General features: G+C 39.4%; 1 protein-coding gene across 4 annotated transcripts in view; it reads right to left on the reverse strand.

The window, feature by feature from the left end:
* Nucleotides 1–15,922, reverse strand: part of slc23a2.S (solute carrier family 23 (ascorbic acid transporter), member 2 S homeolog) — a 68,696-nt gene that overhangs the window by 32,682 nt on the left and 20,092 nt on the right. For 2 of the 4 annotated variants that reach the window (XM_018255162.2, XM_018255163.2), the window contains exons 2-3: nucleotides 10,574–10,836; nucleotides 2,411–2,509 (exon numbers count right to left, since the gene is read on the reverse strand). In XM_018255162.2, the coding sequence (XP_018110651.1) occupies nucleotides 2,411–2,509; nucleotides 10,574–10,678 (204 nt within the window). In that variant the 5' untranslated portion in view covers nucleotides 10,679–10,836. The remainder of the gene's footprint in view (nucleotides 1–2,410; nucleotides 2,510–10,573; nucleotides 10,837–15,922) is intronic. The other 2 variants (XM_041588153.1, XM_041588152.1) reach the window with 1 other exon arrangement.

The following is a 15,922-nucleotide window of genomic DNA, read 5'->3' on the forward strand; positions in this document are numbered from 1 at the left end:
ATTCCGATTAGAAGAAAGGAGGTTCTGCCTAAATATTTGGAAGGAGTTTTTGTTTTTTTACAGTAAGAGCTGTGAAGATGTGGAATTCTCTCCCTGAATCAGTTGTACAGGCTGATACATTATAAGAAGGGGTTGGATGGCTTGTTAGCAAGTGAGGGAAAACAGGTTTATGGAAGATAGAACATAGTATAAGTTGATCCAGGGACTATTCCGATTGCCATCTTGGAGTCAGGAAGGAATTTTTTCCCCTCTGAGGCAAATTAGAGAGGCTTCAAATGTTTTTGTTTTTTTTTGCCTTTTTTTGCCTTCCTCTGGATCAACTGGCAGTTAGGCAGGTTAAAATAGAGTTAAAATGTTGAACTTGATGGACGTGTGTCTTTTTTCAACCTAATTTACTACGTTACTATCTAAAAGTGCAGGATCTTTACAACTTCTAGCATATGTCACACTGTAAAGGTCCAGGCAGAGATTCTAAATAGGCCTTGTTTTTTTTTTACGTACACCAAGGGTAAAACAGCCCCCCACAGGCCCAGTGATTACTTATGGCCAATGGTAGTGATCCCCAACCAGTGGCTTGCTCAGCCATGTTGCTCCCAGTGGCCCCAAAGCAGGTGCTTATTTTTAAACTCCTGGCTTGGAGGCAAGTTTTGGTTGCATAATCAGGTCTACTGCCAGGGCCTCCTGTAGGCTGCCGGTTCACATAGGTCCTACCAAATAGCCAATCATGGCAATTGTTTTGCTAATTATTTAATGCTTGTGTTGCTTCAAATCATTTTACATTTCAGTGTGGCTCACAGTTAAAAAAAGATTGGGGACCTCTGGTCTATTGCATCTTCAGAATTGCCAGTCTAGGCCTGGAGGATAGTGAGAGCTATTTGACACCGTACATGATCAGTTACTAGATGTTGTCTTGTAATCCACTGCAGGTAACACTTCTAACAAAAGGTCACTTGTATCCACACTGCAATAAAGCACACTATTTGTGCAATTATATGAGGTATAGGCTGTTGTTTATCTTTTTACAGAGGATAAGGCAATACTGGGAATTGGGACTTATTACTACATTAATCATCTCTGGTATGAGGTCATGAAATGACCTGTAACCGTTTCCTCAAATATGCAAAATTAGATCTTGATAAAAATATGTTGTTTTGCCTGCTTTCTTGTTTTTGTTGGTGAGCAATAAGACATCTGTCCAAGACTTGATAATTCAGAATTTTTCCCTGCAGGGAAGGGCATGACCATCAGATTGTTGTATGAAGGTCTAAAGATTCATAAGCTGGAAAAATACATTAACATGAAACAATGTAAACTATACAACAGACACATTTTGGAAACTCCATATCACCACAAATGCTTTTTTCCATATAAATGGAGGCCTTTAAACTAAACAGGGCTCATTACTCAACTGATTTTGGGTTTCTGCGGAAGGCCAACACCAAACTGTAAGAAAGCCATTGCTGACAGCTGTGTGAAGCAGAAGAGATCAGATCCTTTAGATGAACTTCTTCAAGCGTTTGTGTTTTCCGGCTTCTGAACATCTCGGTGCCTCAGGCCACCATAGAAATGTTCAGCCTAGATCACTGAGTGTTTGTACAGCTCCAAGTTTAATGGATAATTCATTCCCTTGACTTCTTTTTAAGGCTAATGGCACACAAGGCTGTTTTTCTACTTGGGCACAGGCAAGGGATTAGTCCATCATGGTTCCACAAGGCAATAGGTTATGATAGAAACTGAACATTTCTGGCTGTATTTCTGCCCAAGACTGCAGATCTGATGCCCTTACTCATTCTCCTTAGGACTTTAATTTAGGGATCACTATTGCACCATACACAAGGTGCCATACCTTATGGAAAAGAAGCCCTGCTAAGTGTTTTGGGAGTGTGGGACATTATGTACACAACTAGTAACAGTGTACGCAGTGCATAAACACAAACAATGGAAAGCCAGAATAAATACAACTTATGAGGATAATTAAATACTTAAGTATTAGGAACGTCAATAGACAGATGGAACCCTCCAATGAAGAATAAAGCCATTCTATCTCCTTTATAGCACTTTGTTGGAAATATCTGCGTATCAGGTGCTGATCTCCTTACATTAACACCTTATATAACTGTGGCGCCAGCAGAACTGTGCATGCCTTGTAATATTAGCTGTATGCTCATTTATAAAGAAATAAACAAACATGAATTATAATGTGGTACAAAGGGCAAAAAACCTGTCTTGGCACAGAATTGCGTGCTCACTGTGAGAATACAATTCCTCCCAGCCCATAATCTGCACCTTTCCAACCTTTAAATGCAAAGGTGGGATTATTATCTGAGAACACCAAGTTCCTGCCCAATGGAGCTTACATAACTTTTGCTGAAGCACTTCAGCACAGTGCCATGTTATGGCATATACATACCTTCTCTGCAATGCCACTCTCAGTGGTATAAATAGCCATTAGTTCTGTATTTTCATTGTCCTGATCAACGCTAGAAGCAGCTCCTCCATTTATCACCGCCTGAAAATCAATAGCACAGTGGGTTAGGTTCATTTGCTGTGCACCTATATCTTTTTTCTTACTGACAAGCACTGCCATGGGCACTGACTGCCTCCCACCCAGAGGTGGGCCATGACATTTAGCACTTGATAAAAAGCACATTTTCCTCTTTTCTTGTAACAATAGCACAGCAGGGTCAGCACATTATTTCAAAGAAATTACTAAGACAGCCCTGTGCATGATTTCCCATGCTACAGAAAGCTTTGACGGAAAGGCGTCCCTGGAATTCAAGCAAACATGGAATTATGAAACATACATTTAAGGTCAAATGCCCCATACCTTCTGAATCACAGAATCCCTACCTTTACTAGTTGTTCTCACTATATAACTGCCCATGGTAATGCCTTGCCTTTACTGATCACTTTACGCTAGTTAGACCAGCATAGACATCAGATCACATTCCTGGGTTAAAGCAAAAAAGAAATACAACGGTATGGGACCTGTTATCCAGCATGTTTAGGTCCTGGAGTTTTCCAGATACGGGGTCCTTTAATTTGAATAACCATACCTTAATCCTGCTAAAAAATCATTTAAAACCTTAATTAAACCCAACAGAATAGTTTATTTTATATCTTAGTTGAGAGCAAGTACGAGTCATCGTTTTATTATTATGAAGGAAAAGGATTTTTTTTAAAAAATTCTATGAAAGATTACCTTCCTGTAAATCGGAGATTTTTGGATAACGAGTTTGCAGAGAGGGCATGGCCCGGAAGCATATTGGTTGTGGAATTACATCAAATGGGAGCACTCCCCCTCTCACCTGCACGTTTGATTCAGTAGAACTTTGTGTTTGCACGCAACACCCCCCCCCCCCGGTCCAGGCCAATATCATATGAACACATAACAGAACTTTTATTCACGCGTTTCGTGGCATTTCGAGATGCAGCTATGATGTACATGTTTTTAACTATACGAAATGCTCCGCAAGTTCTGTTATGTGTTCATATTACATCAAAGGGACATGGTTAGACATTTGTACATAACCCTTCCACAGCTGGGGAAGTACCACGTTTTATCATAATGAAAGATACAGGTATGGGACCGGTTATTCAGAATGCTTGCGGCCTGAGGTTTTCTGGATAACAGATCTTTCCATAATTTGGATCTTCATACCTTAAATCTACCAAAAAATCATGTAAATTTTAATTAAACCCAATAGGCTGGTAAGGATTAATTATATCTTAGTTTATCAAGTACAGGGTACTTTTTTATTATTACAGAGAAGAATCGGAATTATTTAATTATAATGGAGTCTATGGGAGGCGGCCTTTCCATAATTTGGAACTTTTAGGATAATAGGTTTCCGGATAACGGATCCCATACCTGTACCAGCATAGATATTCCCTCTGTACTAAGCTCAGATATTTTTGACAGAGAGTGTCAATGTCATGTCCTCAAAAAGAAGAGAAGTGAGGTGTTGGAAATGCTTTGTAGGTTTAATAACCTTGGCAAATACTTGAGAAGGTTTAAGCTGGCCATAGACGCCATGCGGGGGGGGGGGGGGAAGGTGTTATAGATAAATGGCACTGGCTTAATCTAGGCCAGTAATCCCCAACCAGTGGCTCATGAGCAACATGTTGCTCTCCGATCTCTTGGATGTTCCTCCCAGTGGTCGCAAAGCAGGTGCTTATTTTTGAATTCAGGCAAGTTTTGGTTGCATATAAACCAGGTGTACTACCAAAATGTTGGTTGTAGGCTGCCAGTCCACATAGGGGCTACCTTTTGGCCAATCACAGCCCTTATTTGGCACCACCCATGAACATGTTTCGTGCTTGAGTTGCTCTCCAACTCCTTTTACATCTGAATGTTGCTCATGGGTAAAAAGGGTTGGGGACCCCTGATCTAGGCAGACAGTGTCATAAGATCTCGGCGTCACCAGCTGATGTTACACTGCCTTCCTATTGCTTCTGGTGACTTAATGCCATGACTCCACAGCTTATACAGTGCAGCCGATTGCAGTAGTAAATTTGGTTTTCTTAGGCACAAATGTCAGCGTTCATTTTTCTGCAGAGCACCTCTTTAATTTCCAGTGCATAGAAATGGGAGTAAGCAGGGGGAGTGCGGTGTTGTTTTCTCCCTATATGGAGACTTAATGCTCTTTTAATGAACAGTAAGGAGGAGGTTTCTATAGCAACCCCACATTCGGATAAAAGAAATAAATCTAGGACAAGCTGCAGATGATTAACGGTATTAAAAGAAAATAGAAGCAGTGAAACAAAATCTCCTTTAATCACTGTTTCAGCATTTTATACAGATCACCTTTAAAGTGGCAGGTTAAAAAAAACAAAAAACACTGTTAGTGGGTCAAGCACACGTGGAAAAGGGCACCAAGTCAACGGACTACATGTTCCAGTGGAATGTTAAATGTTTATGCACGTGTTTAATCCAGTGTTTTAATAGGGTAATTTGGGCCCTAGCAACCACACTGCTGAAACTGCAAACTGGGAAGCTGCTGAAAAAAGGCTAAATTACTCAAAAAACAAATAATAAAAAATGGCAACCAATGGCTAATTGTCTCAGAATATCACTTTTTACATCATACGAAAATTAAATATAAAGGTGAGCAGCCCCTTCAAAATTGTCCATTTACCATTATTGTTATTATATGCCCAAATAGCCCAGTTATCCTGGAGTCATCCCTTTTCAGTAGCTGTGCAAGTACAAAGTGCCCCTATCTTGAAGGAGAAATTTGGAAATAACAAAAGAGGGGTTAATTGTAATATGTTTTCCTTTGGTTTTGATGCCTTCTGAACTTTTGTTGCATTTTCCTAGGCAGAGTTAAGCTTTTTTTTTTCCAGTTTTCAAAAGGGGGTCACTGACCCCACCTAAAAAACAAATGCTCTCTAAGGCAGTACATTTGTTGTTACTGCTACTTTTTATTACTCATCTACTATTCATTTCACAGTCAGTGCATGGTTGATAGGGTAATCTGGACCCTACCAATCAGATTGGTGAAATTGCTGGGGAAACTGGAGAGCTGCTGAATAAAAAAACCAAACAACGCAAAAACTACAAATAGTAAAAAAATGAAAAACAATGGCAAATTGTCTCAGAATTAGGGATGCACCGAATCCACTATTTTGGATTTGGCTGAACCCCCGAATCCTTTGCAAAAGATTCGGCCGAATACTGAACCAATTCCAGGAGCTACGACTCACCAGAAATTGCACAAATTCCCTAAATAAATATAAATCACTGTAAAAGCAACTGTAAACCATTGGCTACTAATCACTCTTAAAGGGCATCTGTTGGGCTAAAATGTTATCCCCAACCAAAGGCACTCCGGTTGGGGGTAACAGTAGGTTTTTTTCTTTTTAAAAATTGCCCCACAGAAACTATAAAAGTGAGGCATTAAGCTCCCCAAAGACCGGGGGGGGAGTCATGGAAAAATGAATGGAAGTATCGGATTGGTTGTTAATGGCAATTTAGCTCCTAATTTAGTAAACCAGCCCCATTGTATAGCAGGAATCATGACAATGCAAATACTGAAAATAAATATAACCAGATATAATCTAATACAGCCTGTCTCTCATTCTTCACGCCTCATTCAAAGGACTTTATATGCCTTTCCACAAAACAACCTCTGTTTTCACAGTTTATAATATCTGCCAAAGCAGCGTATAGAGACAAATGTCCTTTTTACAAGAGTGCGTGCCACATCTATGACATACTGACTGGGTGTGAATTGGAAACCCTTTAAAACCAACTCATTTTAATGGCAGTGTGTCCAGTAAGCTCTTCCAGACATTACAAAGAGGAAGTATCCATTGCTCAATTTGTCTTCCTATTTCTTTTACAAGGAATAGAGAGCCTCCTACATAAACAACATTTCTCTCTATACAGACACATTCTCCTTTTTCACCTGAAAACGTTTTCTTGTTGGGGACACATTTGTTCACAAGTAGATGCAGCTTACACATGGTTTAGACCAGGGGTCCCCAAACCTTTTTACCCATGAGCCACATTTAAATGAAAAAGAGAGTTGGGGAGCAACACAAGCTTGAAAAACATGCCTAGGTGTGCCAAATAAGAGCTGTGATTGGCTATTTGGTAGCCCCTATGTGACTACAAGATGGTCTGTTTAGCAGTACAACTGGTTCTTATGCAAGCCACTGGTTGGGGATCACTGTTTTAGATAATTTTATCCCCATTTTACAGGCTCAGGTAGAACAGCAGCAATAGAACTGATCTGAGATGTGTGTAAGACATAAACGCTAGAAATGGAATAACTTTGGAATGGAGTTTTTCTCAGAAACAGACCCTCCTTTTAATTGGGGAAACAAGCTCGACACTCAGAATGACTTGTTGCCTCACACAGAGGTGCAACCCCTTTAAACTGACTTACACTTTTATTTTACCATTTGTTCAGAAAGGTACAAGATCAAAATGTCTCTGGAATCCCATTACAAGGAACTACATCTCTAATTTGCCTTATCAAATAAGTGCAGTTCCCAGCTTTTTGTCCCATATACACCCCTTTTCTAATTTACCCAACCATTTTCCACTTGACTCACTGTGTCACTATTCTGAATGCAATGGCACCCCACTAAACCAGTTTCCAGCTCTTCCATCCTTTCCCAGTCTGGGCAGATAAGTGCAAATCAGTTCCTTCTCTTCCCAGGAGCTTCCAGTACTGACCTGCCAAACCTTATAGTGAGTGTGACGGAACCTAAGGGTAGAACTACACAACCGGTGACAAAACGCATGCAACAAATCGGATGGAGTCGCATGCATCAAAATGTAATTGGACTGAATGAAAAGTCGCAGGTAAGCGCTACACAGTCCGACTGTTGGATGAAGACACTCCTTCCTGCGTCCACATCCCACAGTTGTGTCATATGAAATTTAGTTCTTACCTGCGTCTCCTTCCGATTTGTCGCCGGGTGTCGATCTCACGGAAAACGCTTGTGTATTTCTACCCTCAAACCACTGACAGTTTTATAGTTTTATAAGTGAATGTAAAACCTTGCTTTCATTCCCATTCCCCCAGCTTATGAGCAAAAGTTGATCTCGTTAAAGCATGTCTTTGCGGTTGCTAAATGACCCAGCTTTTGTGTAATTGATACTACTTATCCAGACTCTCCTTTTAATTCAGGATCAATTATGTCCCTGGCCCTCTGCCATTCCCTATATGTTTTCACTGGGTAAACACCACATCACTTCTGGCTTTTGTGTTATAGTCCGTTTACTGATGAAGTACAGCTGTTCCCATGAGCATTTCTCTTATTCAGTAACCTAATTATTTTCTGCTACTTCACTGACACTACACAGTGTTGCCATATGAATGCAGCATGCTATGTTTCCAAGCAATCTACTCCTCAAGTTTACTTCCTAGCAACCTCTCTCTGTGCCACAGTGTGGAACATATACAGCTTTCCACCGCTGCCAGGCTACTAAGTAACATGCCTAAAGAATAGTAAAAATTTGTGCATCTTAAAGGTTGTTTACCGTTTGATTTACTTTTAGTATGATGACTTTCTTTAGACAATTTTATTATTGATAGTTTTTGAATTAATTAGCTTTCAGTTCAGCAGATCTCCAGTTTTGAATTTCATCTGCTATCTGGTTGCTAGGGAACAATTTACCTTAGCAACCAGGCAGTGTTTTGACGGAGAGTCTGAGTGGACTATGAGAAGTAGCGTGGACAGAAAGATAAATAATTAAAAAGTAACAACCGTTTTAGCCTCACAGTGCAATAGTTTTTTGGCTGTCAGGGTCAGTGTCTGCCATTTAAAAGCAGGAAAGAGCCAGAAGAAGAAAGCAAATAATTTTAAAACTATAAAAAAAATAAAAATTAAGACCAACTGAAAAGTTGCCAAGAACTGGCCATGCTATAATTACTAAAAGTTTATTTAAAGGTGAACTACGCCTTTAAAGAGACAAACTACAGGTCATAAAGTGGACACAATTGTAAAAAGTTAAAAAAAAAAAAACATATGGGGGGGAAGCAGTTGTATTGTACAGCAGTGATTATAAGAGATAGCAAGGCAATTACAAACTTTTTAGAGTATGGGCACACGGGCAGATTCGGGGAGATAGTCGCCCTGGCGACAAATCGCCACTTCTTAGGGGCAACAATCTCCCCGAGCTGCTTTCCCCTGCCTTCCCGCCGGCTAAAATGAAAAATTGCCAGTGGGATGGCACTCACGGCGCTTCGTTTTCTGAAGTCGCCCAAAGTTGTCGCACGAGAAAACTTCAGAAAATGAAGCGCCACGAGCGCCATCCTGCTGGCGATTTTTCATTCTAGTGGAGGGTCAGGGCACACGCTGAGATTCGGGGAGATAAGTCACCCGGGGACAAATCTCCTCTTCTTCGGGGTGACTAATCTCCCCAAACTGCCTCCCGCCGGTTAGAATGTAAATCGACAGAGGGATGGCACTCTGAGCTCTTCGTTTTTCTACATTCTACCCAGAGGGAGGCAGTTCGGAGAGATTAGTTGCCCCGGATAAGAGGAGATTTGTCACCGGGCAACTAATCTCCCCGAATTTGAGTGTGTCTCCTGACCCTTAGTGCAAGCGAAAAGCTATCCAAAAATACTGTTTTATTTGTGCCAGTGTGAATTGCTGCCAGAAAAACATTTAGATTATTTTACTGCCGGAAAACGTAATTTCGATGAGGTTACTAGATTTAACAATTTTGCTGGTGGCCAGTCACAATGAGATCAATGGAAAAGTATTTTCTAATATTTTGTTGCCTGTGCTGAAGGAGATTCATGTAGGCAACAATATGTACCGTGTTCCATTACCCTTAACCTGAGCAAATCACTGTCGAGCAAATGTCATTTACGAATTACAATAAATGACAAAACTCAAAACTAACCTGCCATCGATAGCAGAGCTTCTAGGTCAGGTATGGGAGCAGTTATCCAGAATGCTCTGGACCTGGGTTTTTATGGATAAGGGACCTTTCTGTAGTTTGAATGTCCATACTTTAAGTTTACTTAAAAAAATCATTCAAATGTTAAATTAACTTAACTGGATTGTTTTGCCTCCAAGAACGATGAAATAAATCTTCGTTTGGATCAAGTTCTATTTTATTAATACAAAGAAATAGAGAATTGTTTTTAAAAATGTGAATTACAATGGACGCTATGGGATTTGGCCTTCCTGTAATTTAGAGCTTTCTGGATAATGGGTTTCTGGATAAAGGAAACCATACCTGCATCTGTTTAATATGGTTTTATTTGGTGTGTGAGGGAAATGTAGATCTTTAAAGGCTTACTCAACAGCGGTGTTAAAAATTATAGGATGGACAGTGAGACTAATTATTAAGTGACCGTTCTAGGGAGTGAGACTTTGTATGCACAGTTATACTATTATACAGGTATGGGACCTGTTATCCAGAATGCTCGGGACCTGGGGTTTTCCGGATAATGGATCTTTCCGTAATTTGGATCTTCATAGATTAAGTCTACTTGAAAATAATGTAAACATTAAATAAACCAAATAAGCTGGCTTTGCTTCCAATAAGGATTAATTATGCCTTGGTTTGAATCAAGTACAAGCTACTGTTTTATTACTACAGAAAAAAGGAAATCATTCTTAAAAATTTGGATTATTTGATTATAATCGTGTCTATGGGAGACGACCATTCCGTAATTCAGAGCTTTTCTGGATAACAGATCCCATACCTGTATAAGTGTATCAATATTAGTATTGATACACTTTTAAAATCAAAACAAACAAAAAAAAAGCAATATGAACCAGAGACGTTCAGTGCAATCTCGATCTACTCTAACATTTCCATGTTAATTCAGTGAATGTTCTGCATATGACTCTTTACTCTTCATTAAAAGCCACACTGCATTATTTACTATGTTTATTGTTTATTAGTTAACTATGTTTATTGCTTAGATAACAGACCGTCTGAAAAATCCAAACAAAAATTAAATGCTTTCCTTCCTACTTTCCAAAGAAACTTCCTCAGTGATTACTACACTTACTTCTTCATTGTTTATGCGGTTTGTAATGCCTCTGGTGCATTTCTGATGCCTACAAAAAAAAAAAAAAAGGTTCAGACACTTACTGGCAGGGTGAAAAAAGCTGTATGCTTGGATTCCTCCTCATATTTCCCATCTGTTGAGTTTGTGGATTCCATTGCCTTGGATGACGGGTTCCGACCAATGCCCATCTCTGGTGCTGGGATCACTACTCGTGTTGCCTTGGCCGAGCCAACACACACTGCTGCTTCTTGTGCTCGGCAAACTCACCCTCAGAGGTCAGAATGAGGACTGCACTGGGCTGGGCATCCAGACAGGAGAGTTTTATAGGGCCACTCCACAGATCTGCCTTAAGAGAAGGACGGGGGTGGAGAAAGATAAAAAAAAAAATCGAATTAACCCAAAATTGAAAGATGTGGGGTTATGTAATAAAAGGCACTAAGTTTGACTAGGGGCAGTAACTCATATCATTCAATCAGCAGGAAGCATTTACTGGTCACCTGTTAAAACATCTTACTGGTTTCTTTGGGTTACTGCTCCTGGGAAAACTCCGTGCCTTTTATTACATATTGGGGGATGTCTCAAAAGCAGGAATGAAAACAATGCAGCAAACAAGATGAATTCCAATGCCTGAGGCAATACTTTAACAGATGACCAAAAGTGTCTGCTGGAGGTACCACCAGGGATTCTCTTATTTCCATTATGATTTCTTTATAAAGGCAATGCTCACTCAGCTTCAGCTTGGTACCTTTCAAAAGACTTATGAAACATGTAGAGGTGACTGGTTGACTTAACTGTAAAGGCATCCGCGTGTGGCTAAATTGTACAATACAGTGTAGGACCTGTTCTGCAGAATGCTTGGGTTTTTTTGATAAGGGATCTTTCTGTAATTTGGATCTTCATACCTTAAAGGGATTCTGTCACAATTTTTATGGTGTAGTTTTTAGTTCTAAATGACACTGTTTACACTGCAAATAATTCACTCAACAATATAAAATTTCATTTCTTAACCAGCAAGTGTATATTTTTTAAGTTGTAATATTGGTGTGTAGGCGCCATCTCAGGTAATTTTGCCTGGTCACGTGCTTTCAGAAAGAGCCAGCACTTTAGGATGGAACTGCTTTCTGGCAGGCTGTTGTTTCTTCTACTCAATATACTGTTTCTCCTACTCAATATACTGAAACTGAATGTGTCACAATGGAACCTGGATTTTACTATTGAGTGTTGTTCTTAGATCTACCAGGCAGCTGTTATCTTGTGTTAAGGAGCTGTTATCTGGTTACCTTCCCATTGTTCAGTTGTTAGGCTGCTCGGGGGTGGGAAAGAGGGATGGTGATATCACTTCAATTTACAGTACAGCAGTAAAGTTTAGCAGAGCACAAATCACATGACTGGGGCAGCTGGGAGACTGACAATATGTCTAGCCCCATGTCAGATTTTAAAATTAAATATAAACAAAATCTGTTTGCTCTTTTGAGAAAGGGATTTCAATGCAGAATTCTGCTGGAGCAGCACTAATAACTCATGCGTTTTGAAAAAAACTTTTTTCTACTAGAAAATCATATAAACATTAAATAAACCCAATAGGCTGGTTTTGCTTTCAATAAGGATTAATTATATCTTAGTTTGCATCAAGTATAAGGTACTGTTTTATTATTAAAGAAAAAAAAGGAAATAATTAAAAAAAAAAAATCTGGATTATTTGGATCAAATGGAATCTATGGGAGAGAGCCTTTCCATAATTCTGAGCTTTCTGGATAACAGGTTTCCAGATAACAGATCCCATGCCTGTACCTATCTTTGTTATTAGAAATTCCATGTGTTAGCATGTGCGTTGCCATCTATAGCATTCTGTGTACACATAAAATGCTTCCATGCTGGTCTACCGCAAATATTTATTTTTCTTACTGCTAAAATCAACACACAATAGAGAAAACACATAACTAAAGCTGGTTATACCACAGATGATACAGCAAAAACTCCTTATTTATTTGCACTGCTCTGTCTGACCTTTCAGTCACAAGATGTGTTCACCCGATTCAACTGTTGAAGTCAAGGATGTGCTCCTCCCTATTGATAATTTCCCTCTGCAACTAAACTATAATGATAGTCCTTTCTGTTCTGTTGCCTCCTCCCTAAGACACAAGCTATTATGATAGCTGAAAAGATGACATCACAAAATGCCAGAAAGTGAGCCATCCTGGATAAAGATTTTAATTACACAAAAAAAATATTTTTTTTTACTTTTAAGGCAATGTTAAAGGGGTTATTCAGCCTCTAATTAACTTTAAGTATGATGAAGAGAGTGATATTCTGAGACAATTCACAATTGGTTTTCAATTTTTATTATTTGCAGTTTTTGAGTTATTTAGCTTTTCATTCAGCAGCTCTCCAGTTTGCAATTTCAGCAATCTGGTTGCTAGGGTCCATATTACCCTAGTAACCATGCACTGATTTGAATAAGAGACTGGAATATGAATAGTAGAGGGTCTGAATAGAAAGAAGAGTTTAAAAAAGTAGGAATAGCAATAAATGTGTATGCTTTACAGAGCATTTGTTTTTAGATGGGGTCAGTGACCCCAATTTGAAAGCTTGACAGAGTCAGAAGAAGACTGCAAGTAATTCAAAAACTATAATAAATTAAAAATGAAGGCCAATTGAAAAGTTGCATAGAGTTGGCCTTCATAACAGTTAACTGAAAGGTGAACAACCCCCAAGAATGGAATCCACTGTGGTAAAACACGAGGGTGGAATTGGGCTCCAAAAGCATACCTCCATACTGTCCTGTTTTTTGCAGGACGATCCTGATTTTGACAGCTCAACTCATAGTCCCGGATTGTTACTGAAATGTCCTGACTGATCTTCTGCACTGAACAGCCAGAAAAAGATACAACGTTTCTAAAACTTAATTGGCTTTTGGCAGAGAGCCCAGAATAAGTGGCAGGTGCACCGATACTTTTGTAACAATTTAAGATAAGCAAAGAAACAATAACAATTTATTATAAGCAGGTCTCTGGGAAACTGTGACTTGCAGCTTATAATTCACCTTCATTAAACTGTAATAACACATAAACACAGAAATGTGTTCAAACATTCATAACCTGTCACATTTTGTAAAATGAACATGGTAATTAGGGGGCGTGGTCACAAAAATGGGCATTGTCAAAAAATTGCTGTGCTCTGCGCGGCAAATCTTGTCCCTCTTTTTATTTCTAAAATGTTGGGAGGTATGCAAATGTGTTCAAAAGTGTATTGTAAGATCAGAATCTGCCAGGTTGCCTGGTGACAGGCAAGTTTTCCTTCCTCTCGATGCACACACAGGGCCAAAACTGTTGGCAGAGAAACCATAACTTGTGCCATTAGTCTAATATTTCATGCTGGTATGCCATTAAGTTCTGCACTGAGCTATTAGCCAACATAATTAAATCAAATATAGCGCAAACAGCCTTAAGTCTCAAATCCCCTTTTAAAGGACAACTAAAGCCTAACTGAAGAAATAGGTAGAAATGTTTTACATTATGTTTTGAGCTTCTGTACCAGCCCAAGGCAACCACAGCCCTTTACCAGTAAAAATCTGTGTCTCCAAAGATGCCCCAGTAGCTCCCCATCTTCTTTTAAAACATTCATTTTTTTGTGTTACCGTTCCTTTAAATCCAGAACAGGTAGCGGACACTTTGGTCAAGCAGAAAAGATCAAAACATGTTCCCTAAATAACAGCAGTTCAAGTCAATGGAATCACGTGCTTGGGGAGTGAAATGTTTTTATAAACAAATATGTGCCTGTTTGGAGTCTCTTATCAGGAGAGGAGCATGTAGGAACCTTGCAGTTTGTATAGGGAGTGATAAGCAAAAGGGACACACAGTTACTCACACATACAAAATAACTTGTAGGGAGTTAGTGTAAGAGTAAGCTTTGGAACTGAAACAGAAAATGGAGAGGATTAGCGCATACATGCCTCACATCCAGAAGCTCTAACACAGGGATCCCCAACCTTTTGAACCCGTGAGCAACATTCAGAAGTAAAAAGGAGTTGGGGAGCAACGATAGCATGAAAAATGTTCCTGGGGTGCCAAATAAGGGCTGTAATTGGCCATTTAGTAGCTCCTATGTGGATTATCAACATATATTGAGGCCTTGTTTGGCAGTACACAACTAAAACTTGCCTCCATCCTGGAATTCAAAAATAAGCACCTGCTTTGAGGCCTCTGGGAGCAATATCCAAGGGGTTGGAGAGCAACATGTTGCTCACGAGCTACTGGTTGGGGATCCCTGCTCTAACATAAAGTTAACAACACCCTTAAAATAAAAAACTAAGATCAGTATTACATCTGGAATAGTGGAAATATAAAAAACATGATTGGGGAAAGAAAAAGAAAAAACAGCTACAGTGAAACCTGATTTTGAGTTTTCCACATTTCACATTTTTTATTTATGATCCCACCAATTTATAATGCATTTCAATGGGTGCATTTCCCTGATTTTAAAGGAGAAGGAAAGGTAGCGAAGCAGTTTATTGCCAATAGATTAGCCACAATAGTGCAAGCAATAACACTATATTTATTCTGCAGAATGCTTTACCATACCTGAGTAAACAGCTCTAGAAACTCTCTGTTTGTTTAGGATAGCAGCTGCCATATTTGCTTGGTGTGACATCACTTCCTGCTTGAGTCTCTCCCTGCTCACTCATAGCTCTGGGCTCAGATTACAGCAGGGAGGGGGAGGACGGAGGGGGAAAAGGAAGGGGGGAGGAGCAAACTGAGCATGCTCAAGCCCTAGCCCTGGAGGTTTAAGCTGAAAACAAGTCTTATACAGAAGCCCATGTGTACACAATAGAAGGAAAGAAAAGCTATGTTTCTTTAGACAGAGGACAGCAACATTATTTTTAGGGTTTATTGGTGTATTTATATAGACCTTTCTGATAAAGTGTACTAAATGTTAGCCTTTCCTTCTCTTTAAACATTAAACCCAAAAGGATTGCTTTTTTACCAATAAACATTAATTATATCTTAATGTCACCATACATGCAGAGATCTACTACCAGATATGTCCACCTTGATTGTGGGCTATAAGAAGTCGGACTGAGGACCACATCAACGAATCGATGCGGTCCTCAATCTGATGGGATTTTTAAACCTGTCTGATCAACATCTTTTGTTATCGATCATATCGATCAGGCAAGTCTGTTGTAGTGCACCATACACTGCCCAATTAACTGCCGACAGAGTCTGTCTGTAGCTTATATCGGCTCGCGTATGGACTCTTTTAGTGAGGATCATATACAAGGTACTGATTTATTATTACAAAGAAGAAGGAAATCATTTTTAAAAATCAAAATTATTTGCTTAAAATTAAGTCTATGGGATTTTTCTCGATAACTGGTTTCCGGATAACAGATCCCGTACCTGTATTTAGAAGCTAAACTAAAGGGATAACTT

This window comes from Xenopus laevis, chromosome 3S (genome assembly GCF_017654675.1).
Source record: "Xenopus laevis strain J_2021 chromosome 3S, Xenopus_laevis_v10.1, whole genome shotgun sequence".
Classification (NCBI taxonomy): domain Eukaryota; kingdom Metazoa; phylum Chordata; class Amphibia; order Anura; family Pipidae; genus Xenopus; species Xenopus laevis.